Raw genomic sequence first — 22,442 nt, forward strand, 5'->3', positions numbered from 1 at the left:
ATTTCATGGTCAAGTATCCATGAAGCAATTTAATTACCCCTTAAGTATATAAGGCTGAATTAAAAAAATCACCTATTTTAATTATGGTAAATATAATCCAGGATACTAAGCAGTACCCAAGTTTGAAAAACTATCATTACTGGATGAAGACAAATTTTCATCAACCTTATGAGTAGATTACCAAATAATATCCAGTGATTCTAGGAGGCTAAAACACTTAATTCAATCTTCTCTCAATTCATCAACTCTTCACATAATGTACATCCTGCAAAAGTTGCTCAAAATGTGATTAATCTGAGAAACATGGCTCATTTTCCAATGTATGTCACTAATCATCAAACACAGTACAAAAGTTCAACATCAACTTGCTTAAGACTGGAAGCTATCAAGAATACTAGCTCTTCCTATCTCATATGTAAGTTTTTTGGATGATAATTTTACTTCTACATTTCCACCTTAGCTACTTATTCTTACCAGTAACCCAATCACAAACAAATCCTTCATGTTTTAAAATAAAGAATTTCTTTCCCAAATAACATCCTGTGAAAATCCACATACATAATAACATACAATAATTTAAACTGTGATTACACAAAATTTGCTCTTTGGCCGGGTATTTATGCAAAAGTTTACCGTCAGTCTTCCTGTCAGTTCATCGAAACTTGATGTTAAAACGTACGTGTGGACAACAGTTTGTGGGCAGAGTCAGTCCAATCACCAAAACTGATGAACTGATGGAATTACCTAACGTTCTTTCAACTGACTGGTGATCGCATGTGTGGACAGGTAACCAACGATTTTATGACAGTTCGCCGCTGGATTTCGTCTGGGAAGGATCTCAGCTGTTCTGACCAGAATATGAAAAACTTTGTATAGGCCAAATTAATTTCATTATTAGAACTGCAGCAGTATTTGCAGACTGTTACTTTATCGTGGTTGTGAGTCCAAAATGACAAATTTTCTAAGACAATTTGTATTTTTCATAGCTACAAACCCTCAGTCTTAACAATAGGATCATTTCTAGCGCCTAGCTGGATCCGGTAAAAAAGCAGATGAAAGCAAGGAATCTTGTGGTATCTGGCAACGCATGCGTAGATCGGGTGAAGAGTGGTCAAACGCCGAACATCTACGCCAGTCTTTTCTTTACCGCCTGGAAGAGAGTTGGGTTTTTTCCTCTCTTGGCCTTTTCCCCGGTTTTTGCCCGTTTCGTTCCTTTAGTGTGTTTGTGTGTGTTTTTACCTAATATTATGGCTTCTTCTGCTCTTTCTTGACGTAACCGTTGGTGCCGGAATTCCTGGATTCCCGTGTTCTCGTTTCTTGGCTTCGTCAGCGACGGACCCTCATGTCACTTGCAGTAGGTCTCGTACCAATTTTTGTACGATTACGAATCCTTGTATGGGATGCCAAGCATGGCCTTTTGAGCAGTGAAGGTAGTTTTATGGAAAGAGGGAACATCAGAGATTCTCTACTCTTCCTTCTTGGGAGGGCTTTGCTCCTATTCCCGATGTTTCGTCTTCCACAGTAGTCAACCCCCATAGTAGCGTTGCCCCTGCTTCTCTTCCATTTCTTCCATTGATTTGTCAATGGAAGTATCAGGAGGTCGCCAAGGTAATATTTGTAATGTAGCCCCCTCTTCCTCGGGAGTTTTTACGGTTCCCAAGAAGGGTGAGGTTTTTTCATCATTCTCTTCTCTTCCAGAGTAGGAGGGGTCCAAAATGGTGGCGATTTGCAAGACACTTGGGCTAGGGGGTACCCCGTCCTTGGAGGGGTTGCTAGCACATTTTGTGGAGGCTCGCACCCCCCCTCCCCAGTCCAGCCAGGCCATTTCCCCCCTCCCGGCCTCGTCTCCCCGGGTGGGAGCAGTCAGCCATCTTGTATAGCTCCGCCGGTGTCTGCCACCGCCTTGTCTCGGAGTGATGCTGCGGCGTCAGCCCCGTTGTTGTCGTCACGGGGCCCATCTTTGTGTATTCCTCCGCCAGTGGCGTCTCTTTCCCCCTCACTCAGAGGGGAAGTTGTGACGTCACCACCGCTTGTGACGTCACTCTCATTGATGACGTATCTCCCAGTCGCCTCGCCGAGCCGCCTCTCTTAGCCGCGACGTCATCTCTGCCGCCTAGTTCGAAACATCTCCCTTCCTTGTCTTCGGATCCTTCTCTGGCACATCAGTCCGAGATCATATGCCAGGCAGTGCTTCAGAGGCTGGACTCTGTTTTAGATGTGAAGTTGGCTGCCTTTTCGGTTGGGAGGTCTGGTAGGAAACGCGTTGCTTCATCCCAGCCTTCCGAGAAGAGTGCGCATAAGAAGCTAGTGCTGTCTTCCTCTCCCTCTTCCCCCTCTATGCCTCGTAGGCGTATTAAGCGTAGGAAGGCTAAGGACTTTGCCCTTCCTTCGCCGCCGAGGGAGGAACAGCACGGACATGTTCCTGAGAGTGCTGTGGTTTCGGGCAGTTTTAGTGATGTGTTCTGCAAGGGTTGCTTCGCCGCCGAATCTCGTACGTGCAACCACCCCATCCCCCCCTTCCGTCCTTGCACATCGCGAGCGTGTTGCAACCTCCCCCGTCCGTGCACGTGATGGTAGTGCTCCTTCTTCTCCTAGGCCTATTCGTCGCCATAAAGATCTGAAGGTGCCTGACAAGAGGTCGAAGGTAGGGAGCACGGGGGTGGTGCAGCCGGAGTGTTTGCTTGCTTCCAAGTCTTCCACTATAAGGGATTCTCCGTCAATCTCGAGTGCTCGAGTTTCCCCCCCATCTCACGTACGTACAGCCGCCACGCCCGTGTCTGTTCATGGACGTCTGGAGTCACCTGTTGAGGTAGGTGATGTGCCTAATGTTACAGTGGGTCCGTCTTGGAGGCTGACGCTTGGGCCCAGCCCAGATAGGCTAGTAGGGGTTTCAGACTGTTTGCCTACTAACCCTTCTGTGAATTTTGGGGAAGAAAACGCATTAGAGGAGCCTACACATCCTTCTCGTCGTCGGTTGCCGGTGCCAGAGCAGGAAGAAGGGGACACGCAGGAGTTTCTGTCCTCCTTTTCGGAGGTTGTTGATCTCATTCGTGGGTTCAACAATTTGGAAAGTAGGACTCAGGCTCGGTCGTCTTACACTCCTTCTTGATTGGAAGCCTTGGTGGGAGCTGCTCAAGACCCCAAATCATCTCTCCAGCTGCCGTTGTCAGGGCATGTTCAGTGGGTTCACTTCGCTCTAGAGGCTCTACCAAACTCCTACCCCCACCTCTCACAAGACATAGGAAGTACTATGCTACGAGCTCTGCGTTTTTGTTGTCACGCCACCTTAACCCAGACGTCATTCGCCTGAAGCCGGGTTTGACTTTGGAACAGGTGAGGTCAGTGGCTCCATCCTTATGTCTGCATAATATAAAAACTATTTCCATGTGATAAATACAATTTGGTATAGGCCTAGGCCAGTGTCCTGCATTTTTATGAAAGGTGTTACTAGTGAAAGTAGGCTTCACAGTCCATTTCATAACTAACCCCAGGCAATATTTAGACCATACTCTTTTACACCTTTTTGCCTCCATTCTAGTTTGAAGTGAACTGCCACAGCAGCAACTAGTCTATGTAGCTCCAACTCCTTATCACCCAGGGGAGTTTCCATCACTGCCATATAGCTGTTGCCATGATGAAGGCTCAGCAAGAAATGAGGGCAATGACCTTGAGTTAACTGTCCGACTGACAGTTCTACTCTTTGTGTGTGGATGCTCGTCCGTTGAACAGTCGTGGGTGGACTGACAGGTAAACCTGTGCATGAATACCTGGTATTACACTCTCAATTTTGTAAAGGCAGAAACTTGTTCTGCAAATTTTAATGATTATCAAAAACTTTTGCAAATTCAGCTTCCATACTCTTTCCGGGAGACAGCAATAGTATATACCTCTACCTGTGATAATTCTTGGTGCATAAAAAAATATGCCTGTGGTGTGCCTTATATGGAGTCCTGTGGACAATACGTACTAAGCTTCTTGTCAGTACACATTCAGAATTCCCCCCCCCCGCCCCCGCAACTCTCATAGCTTTCTGTCATTTGCCTTTAATTTACAGACTTCCCCTAAACCTTCCCAAGCCTGTCCAACTATAGCAGAGTCCACTTAGCTTTGCAGCTAAGCCCCGCCCACTGCATGCTTGTGATTGGCTAGCTCTCGAAGGGGGAATGACGTCACACTAGTAAACAGTCTAAATGACTACCAGTATGCATTTGACTCTGTTCGGTGTTGTTGAGTTTTGTGAATGAATAATGACACCACAGAATTGAGTTCCTGGAGTTGTTTAGTATGCAATTGATATCTCAGATAAAAGATATATAAAATTATATGTCTTTATGAAGATCTTGGATCATTTTGTCTGTGCATCCTTTCATTTTTTTTACCATGCACACCCTAAATACACACGCATCTTGCTTTTTTTTTTCTAAATTGGTGTTGGCCTGCATAAGCAAAATGACATAGACCACATTAATTGAAATGAAGCATAGACCTATGCAGCCAGTTTTGATATTAAGATATTAATTCATTTACAATCCTTTATGTCAAATGTTAATATCATTGAGAGATTAGGCTTACACATCAATTTCTTATATTTTGAGGCAATGACAGGGCACAAGCCTACTCGTCAATTTCTTATATTTTGAGGCAATAGCAGGTCATAGGCGTACAGGTCAAATTCTTATATTTTCATCAAATTCTTATATTTTGAAACAATGTCAAGACATAGGCCTACACATAAAATTCTTATATATTGACACAATGACAGGGCATGGGCCTACATGTCAAATTTTTATTGCAAATAGTTTTCTACTCGTATATGTTGGAAATAGAGTAGCTTCTAATTAATGTAGTAGTTTCAACTCCACGATATATGATGTATATGCCTAAAGTGGAATGTACACATGCAAGCAAGAGCACATACACATACATGCCTAGATGGCCAAATCTTAGAACTATCTAAGCCTTACACACAACTATCAAACTTCTTTCAATGAACTACATTGAAAATATATCTACAAAAGGGATAACAGATTATATTACTGTGACAAGTAAATATAAGGCTGCTGTAGCATTTCTATGAAAATGAAAGCTATGGTAGGAAAGCATCAAAAGATACTTAACAAATTAGGAAAATATATGATAGCTGAAAAATTATGTACGAGATGATCCAAACCAGACTGCAAGCAGCCCATGAATCACTTGATTTTGGGGGCATTCTCTCTCTCCTTGTTGTTAGGAGAATATTCTAACGCAAATTATATTCATAAAGATCTAAATTACTTTTAATTAAAACAAATTACTACATTTCAGCTAACAAGAGTAAGCAGATAATTCTTTACACCAGTATTTTGTGAATAGGTATAGGTCTATGTTTATTCTGCAATGTTAGGATACGATATGAAAGAATTCTGAGGACACTACAAGCACCATAATAGTAGTAACAAAAACAAGAATAACCACAACAAGAACCACAATAAAACGGCTGAATATAAGATAGGCCTATAAATCAGACATCATAAGCTCTGTAAACTGACAAAAACACATAGGACCTTAGGGGTCTATGTCATTTTCTATGATCTTGTTACTTTGAAAAGAAATAATGTCCTTAAGAAAACTCTTAGCAATTTATATCCAATATGACTTGTATAGCCTATCATACTGTAACCTTTTGTTAAATAAAGGTATTATCTGGTGTTGCAGAGTGCAGTCACTGCTTATCATCCTTCCGAATGTGTAAACTACATATTCCAATGAAATCGATTTTAAGACTATTGAAATGAAGTAATATTTCTAGAAATCAATATGAAATACCAGTCTGCACAACTCTGAGAAAGTTTTTGTGTTTAAATAACGAATGGTGAACACGCTTGACAATATCAGATGGCAATTACCATTATCCAGTGATTCAAGTGCACCGATTCGAAGGTGGACATTCCCAGACACACCTCCATATTGAGGCGAACCTCATTTACGAAACACGAGGTTGCAGCAACGTTGAACACTTCTGACTTTATTCACATTTTCCTGTGTTATGATTTTATTTCAGGGGATATTATGACATTTCCTTTTGATAATCAGCAATGTATTTTAGTTCAGTAAAATAACAATTCCAAAGTAAATGAAGATGAAAAGAACCACAGGTTAACCAACTTTTCAAAAATAGTATTTCCAACCAATCAGCTTCAAGAAATGGTTGTGATGTAATCAGTGGGTGGGGCTTAGCTACAAAGCTAACTGGACTCTGCTATAGTATAGTACTCTTAAATTTTCACCACACAAATTAAGGATTCTGACTTGATCTGATTAAACTATTTTACAGAAATATAATAATAATAATAATATGCAGGGAGCAGAGCTTCTTTAATGCATTTTTTGTTGAAAATAATAGCCGTTTTCAACTGATTGATCTTATACAAGGCTTTTTCAATTCTTCTGATAGTTCGTTTTTCTGACTCAGCTAGGTTGTTGAGTAGAATTCCATTATTCATGTCATAATTACGATATTTGTCAAAAATATTTTATCAAAAATATTTTATTGTGGACCTTGGTTTCAAACTCATCAAAGAGGTATGAGCAAAATATGATAAAATATTTTTGACAAATAAGGGATTTTGACGTAAGGAAAAATCTATTTCTGGGCGATTGGCTCGTGTCGCCAGCGAAATATCCTTTAATCTATTATTTCTAGGGTAAATGTACTAACACATACCAGAGAATAAATAAAATAAAGAAAAAGGTCAGTATAACTGACTCGCTCACCCTCCAAGAGGGTGTCGGTATGAACACTAGGCGAGTGAGACCACTACCACGAGCCAAATACCAATAGAAATCTCCCACAACAAAAACCCTCCATAAGGAGAGCCGACCCACCGAGTGAGCAGCTCGTACTACTACTACTCCATCCCATGCTGCCGACTGCTGCGCCTCTGGTGGCCATCCTGAAGTTAGCAGACAATCTTGGGCGAAGGGATGGGTAGGGTGGGATTTCGCTGGCGACACGAGCCAATCGCCCAGAAATAGATTTTTCCTTACGTCAAAATCCCTTTTCTGGGCTCAGCTCGTGTCGCTGCGCGAAATCGTACCAGAGAAATAGCACAAGATTGTAAACAAAAGTAATAAAATAAATCAGAATAGGTCTCAAATAAAAATAAAGTAAATATAAAAAAGAATATAATTGCTAAAAAGATACAAATACACAGTGATACAAAATAGAAATATGCTTAAATTACCCTTAATTCTAAACATGTTTCTTATCATAAGGTAATTTACATATGTACAGAGGTAAATGGCTTACATGTAACAAAATGGTATCTGTGTAAAGGCATGTATCAAAATATAATAGCAATTAGAGTAGTCAAATGAACCAATTAGACAACAATGATAATATAAAAGGAATGCATATGACTTAATATACAAAACCCGTAACCATTAAAAATGAGATGTATCCCCTAGCATAAAAATAAGGGGTAACATCCATGAGATCAAAATCCATAATCATCTGTGAGTGTCCCTAGCAAAACTAAGGGGCACCCACTACATCATCATAAAAGCAGCTAAGACACCAGGTGAATGTAAATGAACACGGTAGGAATAGACGAACTGTTGGGTGAAGCAGGTAGAAAGGAGGACTGAATCTTCTACTACAAATTAACTAGAATCAGGGGAAACTATGTTTCCCGCTGCTACTGCTGAAAATTTCAGAGCTTCCAAGGACTTAAGGTAATGGCGTTTGAACACTGTCGGCGATTTCCATCCGGTATACTTTTTCAACTCATCGAAGTTCATGTGTTGGAAATAATTAATTGAGGTGGCTACTGCCCTAACATCATGTGCTTTCGGGAAAGAGTCAGGATTGGCTTGCTTAATAAAGTACAGGATTTGTTTGCTGCCTGATGCCTTTAATGGATAAAGTACCACCTTTTTCCCTCTTAAAGAGGGGACCCGATGAGGATGAGGAGGTCCTGGACAGAAAGGCTCGTAAGGTTGTAACTGGGCAAAGAGATACATCTTGTGGAAGGGGTAGTACCTTCCAAGGTTCCCACCTCATCAAAGGATCTTCATTCTTTGCTAAAAAGCTACGTTCCGGAGAAAGTAGTACTTCCCCTGTGGGAAGGAATTGAATATGATCCGGATCTCTGGATAAAGCCGACAGTTCTGAAATTCTTGCTCCTGAAGCTAAGCTCAATAAAAACAGGGTTTTCCTTAAGAGCATTATAAACGAGCATGTGTCATTGTCGGTTTCTGAAGCCAGTTTTAGAACATCGTTTAAGAACCATGAAACTGACGTAGGCCTTACAGAAGGTCTAAGTCTAGCACATGCCTTAGGAATAGACGAGAAATAGGAATCCGTCAAGTCTATGTTGAACCCAAATTGAAATATCTTTTTCAAGGCTGACTTGTTTGTCGTAATCGTGCTAGCTGCTAAACCTTTTTCAAATAAGTATCTGAAAAAGGATATAGCTGAATTAACTGTCATGATTCTAATATCAGATTCTCTCAGGAAGATTGCTAACTTTTTGACAGCAGCATCGTACTGTCTCAAAGTTGAATCCCTTTTATCGGATTCCAAGAAGAGAATATTCTGAGGGTCAATATTCGCATCTCTTTTTGCCGCAAACTTCATGAAATCCATAAAGTTAGGGTTTGAGAATCCCTGAGGAGCGAACACAGTCTTCGTTTGTACTGACTGGGAGAGCTTGGGATTGGGATCCGAAGAGGACGAAGGCCCAACTCCAGAATTAGGGGATACCAATTGCTCTTCGGCCAGTCTGGGGCTACTAGAGCCACTTGACCCTTGAACGTCCTGAGTTTGTTTAAAACTTTCATAAGAAGATTCACTGGGGAAAGACATAAATCTTCTTCCAGTTTGTTCCAGTCTAGAGCCAGGGCGTCCGTGGCATAGGCCAGAGGGTCCAGGTTGGGGGCTACATAACAGGGAAGTTTGTGATTCGCTTGAGATGCGAAGAGATCCACCTGTAGCCCTGGGACTCTTTGAAGGATCCATTGGAACGAACTGTTGTCCAGTGACCATTCCGACTCTAGGGGCACTGATCGGGATAACGCGTCTGCTATGACGTTTCTCACTCCAGCTATGTGAGTGGAGGAGAGATGCCAACTGAACTTGTCTGCCAGGGAGAAGATGGCTACCATCACATGATTTAGATGACGTGACTTGGAGCCTCCTCTGTTTATACAATGTACTACCACTGCGCTGTCCAGAACTAGCTTTATGTGGGAGTACTTTGGTGGGCGCAACCTTTTTAGAGTCAAGAACACTGCCATTGCCTCCAGTACGTTTATATGGAACTGACTGAACTGAGGTGACCAAGTTCCTTGCAAACCTTTTGGACCTGTGAATACCCTCCCCAACCGCTTAAGGACGCGTCTGTGTGGATGGTAATCCCTGGTGGAGGGAACTGAAGGGGTACTGACACTGACAAATTCTTGACTTTCGCCCACGGCCGAAGACGATTCTTTAGAATCAGAGGGACTGAGGATATTTTGTCCCTGGCCCTGACATTTGCTCGTGAGCGCCAGATTCTGGTTAGGTCTTCAGTTTGGCTTTCATTAAGACGTTCGTCACTGATGCAAACTGGAGAGAACCCAGGATCCTCTCCTGAGCTCTCCTTGACGCCAGTTTGTGACTTAGAAATTGCTTGACTGACTTCGCTATTTCTTTCCTTTTGGTTGATGGAATCGACAGAGTATGGGAGGATAGATTCCATTGAATGCCCAGCCACTGAAAGTCTGACTCTGGAGTGAGTCTTGACTTGGTCCTGTTTATCTTGAAGCCTAGATATTCCAGGAACTGAATCACTTTCAGTGTAGCTCTGTTGCATTCCTCGACTGTTGAAGCCCAGATCAACCAATCGTCGAGATACGCTACTACCATAATCCCTTGTGATCTGAGTTGTTGCACTACCGCTTCCGCTAGTTTCGTGAACACCCTGGGTGCCACGTTGAGTCCGAAGGGAACTACCTTGAAGGAGAATGCCTGGTCTCCTATCTTGAAACCCAGATACGGACGGAAGTGTCTTGCAATAGGGATATGATAGTAGGCGTCTGTAAGATCGATAGAGGTGGTGACGGCCCCACGGGGAAGTAAGGTCCGCACCTGTGAGATCGTGAGCATCTTGAACTTGTCGCAGCGGATGGCTAAGTTTAAGCGGGACAAGTCTAAGATTACCCTTCTTTTTTGTGAGCCTTTCTTTGGCACGCTGAACAAGCGACCTTGAAATTTTAATCTCTTGACTCTCGCTATAGCTCCTTTCTGAAGGAGGTCCTCTGCGTACTCTGTCAATTCTTTGGAAGGAAGTTGACGGAAAGGTCTGGATGGAGGTGGGTTCGTCAACCAGCTCCAACCCAGGCCTTTTGACACTATGCTCTGAGCCCATTCGCTGAAGTTCCACCGGTGGCGAAAGTGAAACAGCCTCCCTCCTACCTGAAGTTCTTCATTGGTTCTGGTAACCGCCTCGGCCTCCTCTGAAGTGCTTTCCCCTGTTAAAGGGGCCTCCCGATCCTCTCCCACGAAAGGAACGCTTACCTCTGCCTCCCTTACCCGAGCGGTCAAACTTCTGTGAAGCTTGATTCTCGAAGGCTTGATTGTAAGCTGGAGAGATGGCGTAAGAGGTGGAGGGCTGAGGCTGAGGGGATATCACATAAATGGCTGTGATTGAGCCTTAGAGGTGGAAGGTTGGGCTGTTTGCACTAAGGGCACCGCTGGAACTTGCTGAGGAAAGCGTGGCTGCTTTTTCTGGTAAGGATGGAAACGCCTAGTTTTCCTTTGTCCCTTACCTTTAGGTGTTAGGTCTTGTCTCCTCTTAGCCGTAAGGCCCCAACGGTCCTTAAGGCTCTGGTTCAGCCTCGTAGCCTCTGACTGGACTTCCTTCACCATAGCTTCTGGGAAGAGATCTGCTCCCCAGATGTTAGACGAGAGTAACCTATTCGGCTCATGTCGAATGGTTGCCTCTTGTAGGACATGTTTCCTACAATTCGTTCTAGCAGTGGCAAACTCAAACATATCCGACTGTACCGTTTGAGCCAGGGCTTTGGTCATGAGCTTAAAAAGTGGTTCTGAGCCATAAGCTATGGTTGCTACCTCGGACATAGCCATAGAGTTAATAGATCTGGCTAATCGCGATTTCGCGTCAAATTCAGCCTGAATAAGGCCATCTGGGAGCCTGGGTAGCTTTTCACCAAACTGCTCCATAGCACAGTCCGGTTTGAGTTTGCCAGCTGAGAAGGTGTTTGGCAAGTCCTCCCACAATTCTCCGGCTGAGGGGAGCAACGGAGATGTGGGATCTGCTTCCTTCAATTGAGGCATGGGTTCCCCCTTCTGGGCCGCTGGGATGGTAGACCTCGCGATCTTTGTCAGGAACGGGAGCGGGGTACTCTCATCCATTGTGAAAATGGTAAAGGGACTCTTGAAAGGTTGTATCCTGGTGTTAGAACAATCCATGTCCTCTAAACATCTGAGCCATTCTCTCCGAGCCTGGTCCCGAGAATAGAGGACTGTCTCCTTTGGTACCCTATCATCCCGTACCATGGCTGAAGCTGTAAGCCTTGCGTAGCCTATGAACGGAGGCTGGAGGTCTTCCGGGAAGAACTCGAAGTCCTCTATCCTTCGAGTTCCGAATTCCGGTATGGAAATGAGACCGTCTTGGAAGGGGGCGTATGACGCTACTCTCCATGGATTGTTCATCGAGAACGGAGGTAGCGAGTCATACGGAGGAAGCTGAGTTCCACTCGTATTGGAAAGTGGAGGAGAGGCTAGAGGGGCTTCTCTCAGTCCGGCTATAATGGAGTCTTGGGAAGTAATCCTATCCGACAGACGAGAGATCATTTGTTCCATGCTACTCTTTAGGGACCCAACCAGGTCGCCCACCTGTTGCAACAGGCCAGCATTGGAGTCCAAGGCCGGAGCTGCTGCGGAGGTGGAGGGGTGGCTCTGAATCGGAACCAAGGGTAGCGGAACTGGTGACTCTGCCGGGGTGCGAGATCGCTCTCTGGAGGATTTACTCCTCGAGGACTTAGAGCCGGAGCTAGAAGCTTTAGACCTGTCTGCTCCGGGATTCGCAGCCGGAGACTTACGTGAGGAGGATGACGCCGAAGTCGACTTCTTAGACGACGACGACGCCTTAGTCAAGGATTTCACTGCTTGACCCTTGACCTTAGGTCTAACCGAAGCGTCAGGAGGAGTATATAATTCATCACCTGTAAAGCCTTGGAAGGATGGAGAGGTTGCAGGAGTAGAAGAAACAGTTACACCCAAGGGTGACCCTTGGGTGTCCACCCTACTTACCTCGACCAACAGGTCGTCTACACCTACCATAGGTTCCACATTAATATCTAGAGTCGCGACGTCCGTGGAGATATCCTGGTCTTGATCAGTTAATGAGGCAGCCAGCTGTTGTTGGATGAAGGCGATAGTAGGGGCCGCCTCTGCTGGGTCGACGTATCCTGTCGCCTTGCCTCCGGGGAAGATTAACAGCGCCAACCGCTTCTCCAAGATGTAGGGCATACCCTTGGCGGCGTTCTTCCCAAAACCGCCGACCCAGGCCCGCAGGGTTGCCAGTGCGGTATCCTCACTGCCGGCGCCTGGAAGAGAGGGCGTAGATTAGATTTAAGAATCACTTAAAACTAAAAACTTAAATTATAACTTAAACTTAGATGCCTTAAGTTAAAGTGGATGATGAAAACTTAAGCACTAAAACAGAAGCGGAGCAGCTACCGGAGATGGGATACTCACCCCTTCTAAAAGCTGGCTCACCAGATCGTAACATATGGTACACGTCTCATGGTACCAGACCTGGATGTCCCCGTGCAGCGTCGCGCATGGAGCATGGGACCGGCAAACTTCGTGTCCACATGGGTCCTGAAGTGTGGCGGCGCATCCCGGATGCTCACAGTTGGTGGCCTGTAAGTGGGAAGATACATGAGTATCTTAAAGAATAACACTTACAGGCTAAAGGACAGAAGAACTCCGTTGCATGCCGGAGCTCGGAAAAAATTTGGGCATAACCCCCCCTGCCTCGCCTGAATAGGCTATAATCCCGGAGATATCCGGTAAGACATTGAAGGGAGGGGGGGAAAAGGTTTAAGGTACTTAAGATAAACTTATAGTTAATCTAATAACGCTTAAACCTAAAACACAAACGAACCGGACCAAGTCCAGTGCGTAGCGGAGTTTAGTAACTCAGCAATGCGGTAAGGTTAGCAGGGACCCACTGTATGTTCCGGTCCACTCTACTGGGTGGACTAACAACTTCCCGCTGGATGCCAGGACTCCGATCAGGAAAGGAGACCTAGCAAGGTCGGGAAGAGCGAGGAGACATACAGGCTCGAGCGAACCGGAGCGACAAGGGAGCAACGGATGGGGGGAAAGGCCAGTACCCCCCACCACATCACCACCTGGCCGGACCGAGAAGCCGGAGAGGTCACGTCCAGTCAGGGTCTGTCCCGTCTCCCTGGCCCCTCCGCCTGGGGGGAGAGAGGGAGGCATGCTCGGGTATGTGGAGCGAGCGTGGGCAGACCGACCCACCCTCCCCCGACTCTATGGAAGAGCGGGAGGAGGGGGGAAGGGGACTGGGCAGGCGTCTGGCTGTCTCGTGATCGCGTAGTGACCACGAGGCGGTAAGACTAAAATAAGATAACTAAGCCTAGGACCAACCAACTGATCAGAGAGATGCTATCGGGAAGCAACTGAACTGAAAAGCGGTAGCATGGAGGCCTACTGGGCCAAAACCGACTGATCAGAGAGATGCTATAGGGAAGCAACCGAACTGATGAGCGGTAGCATAGGCTCAAGGAGCCAGGACCTAGGCTACGCCAGACGCCTAACTAACCTAGCCCCAACAAAATACATGGTATAAAAAATAAAATAAAAGAAAGAAAACAATATAGTAGGAGAAAAAATCCAGGAGTGTACGACTAACCCGAAGGAAAGTCTACCACTCAAAGCTAGTCAGAGGCCGATACTAAGAGCCGGGACTAGGGTCTGGAAAGAAGAAGCCTACATAAGGTAAAAGACATGCATGCATGACAAACCTGAGTAGACAGTACCCTAAGTAAAATGGATAATAAATATAGAGCGTATATAGATAAGGGGATGTTCTAGGTATGGGAGACCGAGAACGAACCCACCACGCGGCAGAACCATGCTGCCATGCTTCCGACCCCGAGTTCGTATTTATACCTAAAAAACGGCAAATACTGACTGAGGGCCGGAAAAAACCAACTAACCATGAATACTGAGTACTTAACTTAGCTGCTGCAATAGCTGCACGCTCCATCATAGATAAATCCAACGAAAGGGCACAAAAACACAGAGAGAAAAATATCACGTGTGACTCGTGTGCGCTAACTGAAAAGGATGGCCACCAGAGGCGCAGCAGTCGGCAGCATGGGATGGAGTAGTAGTAGTACGAGCTGCTCACTCGGTGGGTCGGCTCTCCTTATGGAGGGTTTTTGTTGTGGGAGATTTCTATTGGTATTTGGCTCGTGGTAGTGGTCTCACTCGCCTAGTGTTCATACCGACACCCTCTTGGAGGGTGAGCGAGTCAGTTATACTGACCTTTTTCTTTATTTTATTTATTCTCTGGTATGTGTTAGTACATTTACCCTAGAAATAATAGATTAAAGGATATTTCGCGCAGCGACACGAGCTGAGCCCAGAAATCCTTATTATGACAAATATGAATATTGGAATTCTACTTACAATCTAGCTGTGTCAGAAAAACGAATTATCAGAAAAATTGAAAAGACCTTGTATAAGATTAATTTGTTGAAAACTGCCATTATTTTCAACAATAACAACATAATAATAATAATACTAATATTAATAATCATAAAAAACAAAAAAGCCAGGTGGATTTTGTATGTTCTCCCCCAGGTAACAGTAGGGGAGGCATGTCACAGCCACCCACCTCCTGCAAACCGGTTAGTCTGCCCTGGGTGGGGGGTTGGTTAGATAGAATGGGATGATAGGAGAGACATCTACTCTCCACCTGCAAACTTGCTTGTCCACCCCAGGTGGGGGTGGGGTAGGTAAGGGATCGGGAGGGTAGGGGAGACATCAGCATAGATATAGAGGGGTGAAATTGGACAATCACATGACTGTCACGTGCAAGTAAGGAGCCACTGCTATGTGCTGATTCAGATATGACAGTGGCAGCAACTGCACAATCAACATAAACAGGGGATCACATTTCACATGACAGTGACATTTTTTCATTTATGAAAATCTTCCAAACTGTGTTGAAACAACCTCAACTAAACATGAGTTAGATCAGTCAACTTACAATCAACTACACACCTGCTTTTTGTGCTAATAAAATAATGAATAATTTGACATTAAACTCATATAGTACTAGCCTAATATATTAGCATGAAACATTATTGTCAGTTCATATAACCATGGTCAAGTCTGACAATTTTCCCCACTACTAGTACTACAATGTACATAGTATCATGAGGCCTAACCCCCAGGCCTGCTACAGTTTTAAGTGTTATTTACCATGTTATCCATAAGTTCTAAAACCTTCTTGTATGCAGAAGACTCAGCTGAATTTGAGCTGTCAGAACACAAAGATAGAAGGCTATTCATCAATTTTACCATTATAATTTTGATCCTAAATGATACTTTAAATTCATACTACATTACAGTTTTACAAGTAAACATTACCAAATGCCTAGTCTACAAGCAAACTTTACCAACTAGCTATTCTATCAGGGTTGATCATGAAATAACCAAGGGTAGCCTACCATAGCAACCTTAGCTTAGCAGTAACCTTCAAGAACACAGATTTTTTTCTATCTGTCCCTCTCCACAGACTATGAAATACAGCTCATGTCTTGGCTAGTTATGAAAGTCTGCAGTCCCCAGTTATCAGCGACTTTGGTTATCAGCGATCTGGTTTTTATGGGGCTTGTCTACCGCCGAAAATTGCCAAAACAAAATTTCATTAAAATAGGATAGGAATAGTAGAGTAAAAATATAATGAACAAGGAAACTTTTGGTTTTAAGGCACTGGCTGGTAGAAAATAAACCAAAATCTGGTTTTAAGACATTGGCTGGAGAAAAAAAAAAAAAAAAAAAAAAAAAAAGTGGATATTAATGTCTTCTTTGGGACAAAACCTGAGGCCTTAACTGTGCAACTAAAGTTTTAATCTAAGATTTGCAATATTCAACAGTTATCATTAATGAAAGAAGGAATTATCAAAAATAATGTTTGAATGAATTCTTATGTTATTAGGATTAAATTTCCATGACAAAAATTAAAATAATCATACATCTGACTATTGCTATTCACACCAGTTAAAAAGCAATTGTTCCTATTTGAATACAGGTCATTGCCTTTCATGTACCAGTATTCCACAGCGCAAGCAGAACAGCCATTGAAACTTTGTAACAGAGTAGTTAAAAGGAGGCAGGTTGGTGAGTAGGGAGAATCCCCACATATGTACCTGCAATAATCAAGCACTTTTTTCTTTGTCCATGGTTACAATGTCTTGCTGTGCTCTTGACTAACCATCAATTGGATACTTATTTCACTGTTTTTATTGTATGTATATGTTTTTTTTTTTTGTTCAGCATGGACGTGAACAAAAGAAGGTCTGAAAAACATAAGCAAGCATTTTGCCGGTATATGTTCTTGGTGTTAGTGTAACCAGTTTTGTTTTTTGCATTGGTACGTCTTGCAAAGAGTGGGCTGGCTGGTCTCCTTCACAGTGGAGAGATTTAATACAGCAGAGGACGGTGAAATGTACATACATAGGTTACTTTATATTCAATACCTCATATCTCTTTGGCTGCTTCCTCCCAGACTGCCCTCTCCCTCTCTCTTTACCTGTTGCTCATTTCATCTGGCTTATTAGAAGAGTTACATGCATAGGGGTAGGCAACAATTCCATGCTCTGACTGGCAGTCGGTGTGTGTGCGCACGCCAAGTTCTTCCCATGGGAGACAGTGGCTCATGATTGTGTTTCACTACAGCCTACCAAATTTTTCATTGGCATGCTGCCTAGGAACTCAACACAGTTGAGCTGCTTGTAATAATGGTCATGTTTCTGGAGATACCCTGCATTGTATTTTGCACAGGCTGTACTCCTTCAAGGCTAGTTCCTGCCTCAGCATGTCTTCTCCTGTAGTGAACAGAGTAAGGTGAACTGCAAGTCCATATCTTCTACCGCCTCTTCCTTCCATAGAAAGAAAAAGGTGGTGGTGGTGGTGGTCTCAGGAGCCCTTTCACAAGAAAGGGCTCTGGGAAGCTGGATCAGTTGCGAGTGTCAGGTAGTGAGAACAGAATGGTCTCTACATCCCTGATACACAACCAGTTTGCCACCAGATTGACCAGGTCACTCTAAGTGTTCTGGTCTATAGTTTTAAAGGCTTTCTTATGTGCTAATGCCTGTAGGAACTTGTCCCACTGCTTTGGCCAACATTGTTCATGCTCAATTTGAACTCTTGTTAGGTCATCTGCATCACAAAGTTTCCCTTGGGTATGAAAACATACATTATTACCATAGACTTCAATGATTACAGACTTGATTTCTTTCTTTGATATTGTAAGAGTAGGATTTTGTTTCATAAATTCATCACGAAGATCAGTTAAGTGTATAACCCTTTGTCTGAAAATTCATATTTTCAACATTTCATCTCGTAAAGTTTTCTTTGAACAGGAACATTTTCACTCTCCTTTGATGTGTTGAACTTAAAAAAAATTGCTATCACTTTTAGAGTTCATTTTATGCTTTTACTGAAATCCGCATATAGGAAAACATAAAATCACATGATACACCTGATGTTCTAAGCATGATAATTTTCAAAAAATAATTCCATGAAATATCAAGATGGTGGACATTTCTAAAAAATGACTACTGGTCAGACCAAGTGACCAATTTTTTATATTCACCATTGACAGATAGTAGAAACTGCGTAAAACAAAATTTCTGGCTCTCAAAATTCAAACAGAACTTCCCTAGCTCCTAGACTAAATAGCCTGTTGTAGAACCCCTCTGACGTGTTGGTGACCTCTTCCACTGCATGTTTGAGAACCAAGGATTTTACTTCCTCCTCGAACACCGAAAACTTTTCTGAGCCGACGGAGTATGCCGTTAGAGGACCTTGGAAGGGGAGGTCTTTCCCTGAAAAGAAGGGCGCAGCCCAGACATAAAACTTTGATAACCCAGGCTTCTGTACCCCTGTTCTTCCACTCCTCCAAAAACTGGTGCAGCCTACAGGCATGTGAAGGATAGGAACATCACTTGTTTACAGGCATAGCTGTGGTTCTTGACATGGACTTGAAAGGGTGTGACTTTCCCCACGAAAAGGCTGCTTCTAAAGGAGTGAAAAGGACTTAGCTGGCGTCACAACTGCTGTCAAGGACTTAGGGCGCTAAGTGGATTGTGCATGCAAATCCATAGTGGACCTCTTTTCGAGTGCCAATAGATAACTTGCACTGCATCTTGAGGAAATAGGTGCTACTCAACCAGAGGGGAGAACAAGAGAGCAGACTTCTGGATCATTGTTACTCCTTTAGAGGTAAAAGAGCACCACAGTTCACACTTTTTCAACACTCCATGGCAAAAAAGTGGTTATTTCATCTGCACCCTCTCAAGCATTACCAACCAGTCCTCCCGAAGATGAAAGCAAAGGGCAGTCCTCTAACTTCCTTGCCAATACGCCAATTGACCAGTCCATAAAACTGAACATTTCTAAGACCTTAAAGAGGTTGTGAACTAGACGGTCAATCTCTGACAAAGAAAAGAATGTCTTCGCAGCCGAAGATGCCGCTCTCCTATTCGAGCCCACCAGAAAGTGATCTAAAATAGCGATACCCTTCTTCATTATATACATAGTTCTGAATATCTGAACTTATCAACTAATTACCATAAAAAAAAACATATGCCAAAAGACATTACATCTTACCTGTGCTTGCGTAGTCTATTCAAAAGTTCATTTGTACAATTTCCTAGTTGAAGCTTTGCACACAATTGTTGGAGCCCTCTCAATGTGAGGGATCCTAGTGGTGTTAATTCACACTCACTAAACAAACTGCGAAGTTGCTCTTCAGGAGTCCTGCTGGTAGATCTGCTGGCCATTGCATGTACACTTGTCCATCTGCAATAAATAATTAAACTTCATAAGCAGCTGGCCAAATATATTGATATCTAACAGTTTTGTGTGCATGAACAATTCAATTTGCATAAGAGACTAGTACTTGAATTAAATTACAATAACTTGAATATTGTATTCAAACCCTGCAGAATACATCACAGAAATGTTGCCCTACACAGCTGTGTCTAGCAGAATCAACAACATTTGTGACTTGTTCAATACTGTCTATGGCAAGAGATTTGTTTATACTGAATCTGTGGTGGGCTGTACGGTCAACCACAATGGATAAGAGAGTGCACTGTGATATTATTGAGCGTATTTCAGGGGGAAAAAGAGAGACAATACCAAATCCATTAGGTGCACTCTTTGAATACGCAGGGAAAGACATTAGGCGCATTTGCCACGTTATTTTTCAATTACTTCCATATGTCTCAAGCATCATTCAAAGAACTACTGCAGCAGATATGTAGTAAACATCTTAGGCAAAATACGAAATGCAGATATAGTCAAATTCCGACTTTTATCCCATAACACTGGTTTCATCTATCTCACTAGAGATATAAGATCATCTATAATGGTTTCACGTTCTATTTTAACAAGACGTACCGACTAGGGTTTCTTTCCTGGGATCCTGGCCATATTTAGCCCCGTTTTGTTTCCAGGAATTTGGTTTTAAATCCTGGGATTTCTATTTTCATATTTTTATATAATTTACATTCAATGTATAAAAAAAGCCCGGGGAAGAGATTTCAAGATTCAAGAAGACCTACAGTGAACAAGTTCAATCACAACTGGGTGCTTAGTTTCTTACAACATTCTTACATCATGAAAACATATTGATAAATATATGCATCACAAAATAAAACTAATATCCTTTTCATTAATTAGGTAATTCAATATATATTGCAAGTTATCATTTTTATCTCAATTACAAAACATATTCTCGTTGGATCTGGTACTTTTTAGCTCTTTAAAATTGAGAGAGAGAGAGAGAGAGAGAGAGAGAGAGAGAGCAGTACTGAGGATTTTACTATGTTAGTATAATCATATAATTTATATCAATCTCTGTTCAAACTTAGTGTTTTAAACATGATAGGGTACCAGTATATATATACCATAAAGATTTCCCCAGTTGAATAAAAATGCATATGTAGCATGAAATTCAACAAGTACCAAGAGCTTATGATTTTCATAGGGTATACAGTGGACCCCCCGTATTCGTGGACTCACATTCACAGATTTCTCTCTAGAACATTTCCCCGCATTATTCGCGGAAAATTTGCACATTCGTGGTATTTTTCTATGAGAAATATCCACAAATTCCTGTTTTTTTTTTCCATCAATTTCATCATAAAATGCACTTTTTGTGATTAAACTATTAAAAAAACCAAGTATAAAAATTTTTAGTGGGGTTTTCTTGATTTTTAACTAACAAAATAGGCTGTTTTTAGCATTTTTATAGGGGTTCCAAACATTCGCGGGTTCTAACTATTCACGGGGTCAGTTACGCATCCCATGCGAATACAGGGGGACCACTGTATACTTGTTACTATGGAGAGAAGTTCAGCACACCGCTAAGTGTGTGAGATACGCAAGATGTGAAGACATGCATTTAAACATAATGGTCCACTGGCCACCATATCCATCTGTGTTGGACAGTCTGAACGCAGTCAGAGCCAGAGTGGGCAGTCCTCAGTGGAACCATTGGAAGTGGGGCTGTCTGAGCAGACTGCTCTTTTGTGGTAATACCATTGGAAAATCCATGAGCAGCTCTAACAGGTCTGGAAACCGTTCCTGAGCAGGCCAGAATGGCGCAATTAGTATTCTGGTGAGACTTGAATTTGTTTATGACCTCTCTCTCACCACCTTGAAGAGTGGAAAGGCATAAAAACCCTTGTCTGACCAATTGTCTGCATCGAATCTGTCGCCCATGCTTGTTGGTCCGAGGCTGGAGAGCAGTAAAGAGGGAGCCTGTGGTTCTTGGGAGTTACAAACAGACCTAGGACTGGTCTACCCTATAGTTTCCAGAAGTAGATACACACCATCTGATCCAATGTCCACTCCATGGGAAGAACTTGTTTCTTGCGGCTAGTTCTTCCGCCAAGACATTGAGTTTTCCTTGAATGAACCTGGTTAGGATTCTGGTTCAATCTCAATTTGCCCATAAAAGAAGGGCTCTTGCTACTTTGCACAGTGAAAAGGAGTGTGTTCCCATTTCCTTATGTAGGACAGTGCTGAGGTGTTGTCCGAGTGGGCAGTTACTATTTTGTCTTGGATATGATCTGCAAAGGATAACACCCCCAGTGGATTGCAGTCATCACTTTCAAATTTATGTGCCATCCCATCTGCTCTGCATTCCATACTCCTGAGATCTCCTTGTTTCCCAGGAGAGCTCCCCAACCTAGGTTAGAGGGGTCTAAATAGAACCCTAGGTCAGGGTTCATAGAAAAGAGAGACTATCTCTCCAACAGTCTTCCTTCTGATCTCCATTATGACAAGTCTTCCTTTATCTCAGCTGTCATTGGGAACAGGAACGAGTCCAGATCTTTTCTCCTGTCCCAATTTATCTTGAGAAAAACTGAAGTCCACATGTGTAACCTTCCCAGTGACACAAACTGTTCTATGGAAGAGTGTGTCCTTAGAAGGCTCGTACATTCCTTTGCGGAACAAGGCTGAAGAGATATAAAGTGGTTTACTTTCTAAATGTATGACTCGATCCTTTGGGGAAGGGAAAATCCCGAAAAAACACCGAGTTGATCATCTTCCCCAAAAAATCTATTTCCTGACAAGGGAGTAACTCAGACTTTGTCATGTTTATTAGAAGGCCCAGATCCTGGGCTAACAACAGAGTTTTCTGAAGGTCCTCCGTACATTTCTTCTCTGTCGGAGAATGAAGAAACCAGTCGTCTAAGTAGAGGGTCGTCAAACTCGAGGAAGATCTTTAAACCGACTAGGCGTAGCCATTTCGAAATGGGTGCTAAGACGCATGTAAACAATTGGAGGGCGTTTGACAGCCTGAAGCAGAGAGCTTTCAAACTGGCACTCTTGCTCTTGAAGACAAACCAGAGAAACTTCTTCGAGTCTTGACGAATCGGGATATGCAAGTATGCATCTTCCATATCGATGGAAATCATCCAGTCCCCCTGACGAATGGATGATAATATTGTCTGGTTTGTCTCCATTTCGAATTTGGTCTTTTGAACACACCGGATTCAGTGTAATAATGTCTAGTATGGGCCTCCAGCCCCCCAAGGCTTTGGGGACTACAAATAGTAGTCGGCTGTAGAAACCCGGTGTTAGAGGGGTTGTCTACTACCTCTATTGCTTC

The 22,442-nt window shown here is 43.1% G+C and overlaps 1 protein-coding gene across 10 annotated transcripts in view; it reads right to left on the reverse strand.

Moving 5' to 3' along the window:
• Window positions 1–22,442, reverse strand: part of LOC135197838 (ninein-like protein) — a 255,706-nt gene that overhangs the window by 210,707 nt on the left and 22,557 nt on the right. For 8 of the 10 annotated variants that reach the window (XM_064225001.1, XM_064225005.1, XM_064225003.1 and 5 more), the window contains exon 2: window positions 18,926–19,117. In XM_064225001.1, coding sequence (XP_064081071.1) covers window positions 18,926–19,098 — 173 coding nt within the window. In that variant the 5' untranslated portion in view covers window positions 19,099–19,117. Of the gene's footprint in view, window positions 1–15,759; window positions 15,779–18,925; window positions 19,118–22,442 lie in introns of those variants that run through there. The other 2 variants (XM_064225006.1, XM_064225008.1) reach the window with 2 other exon arrangements.

This window comes from Macrobrachium nipponense, chromosome 21 (genome assembly GCF_015104395.2).
Source record: "Macrobrachium nipponense isolate FS-2020 chromosome 21, ASM1510439v2, whole genome shotgun sequence".
Taxonomy (NCBI): Eukaryota; Metazoa; Arthropoda; class Malacostraca; order Decapoda; family Palaemonidae; genus Macrobrachium; species Macrobrachium nipponense.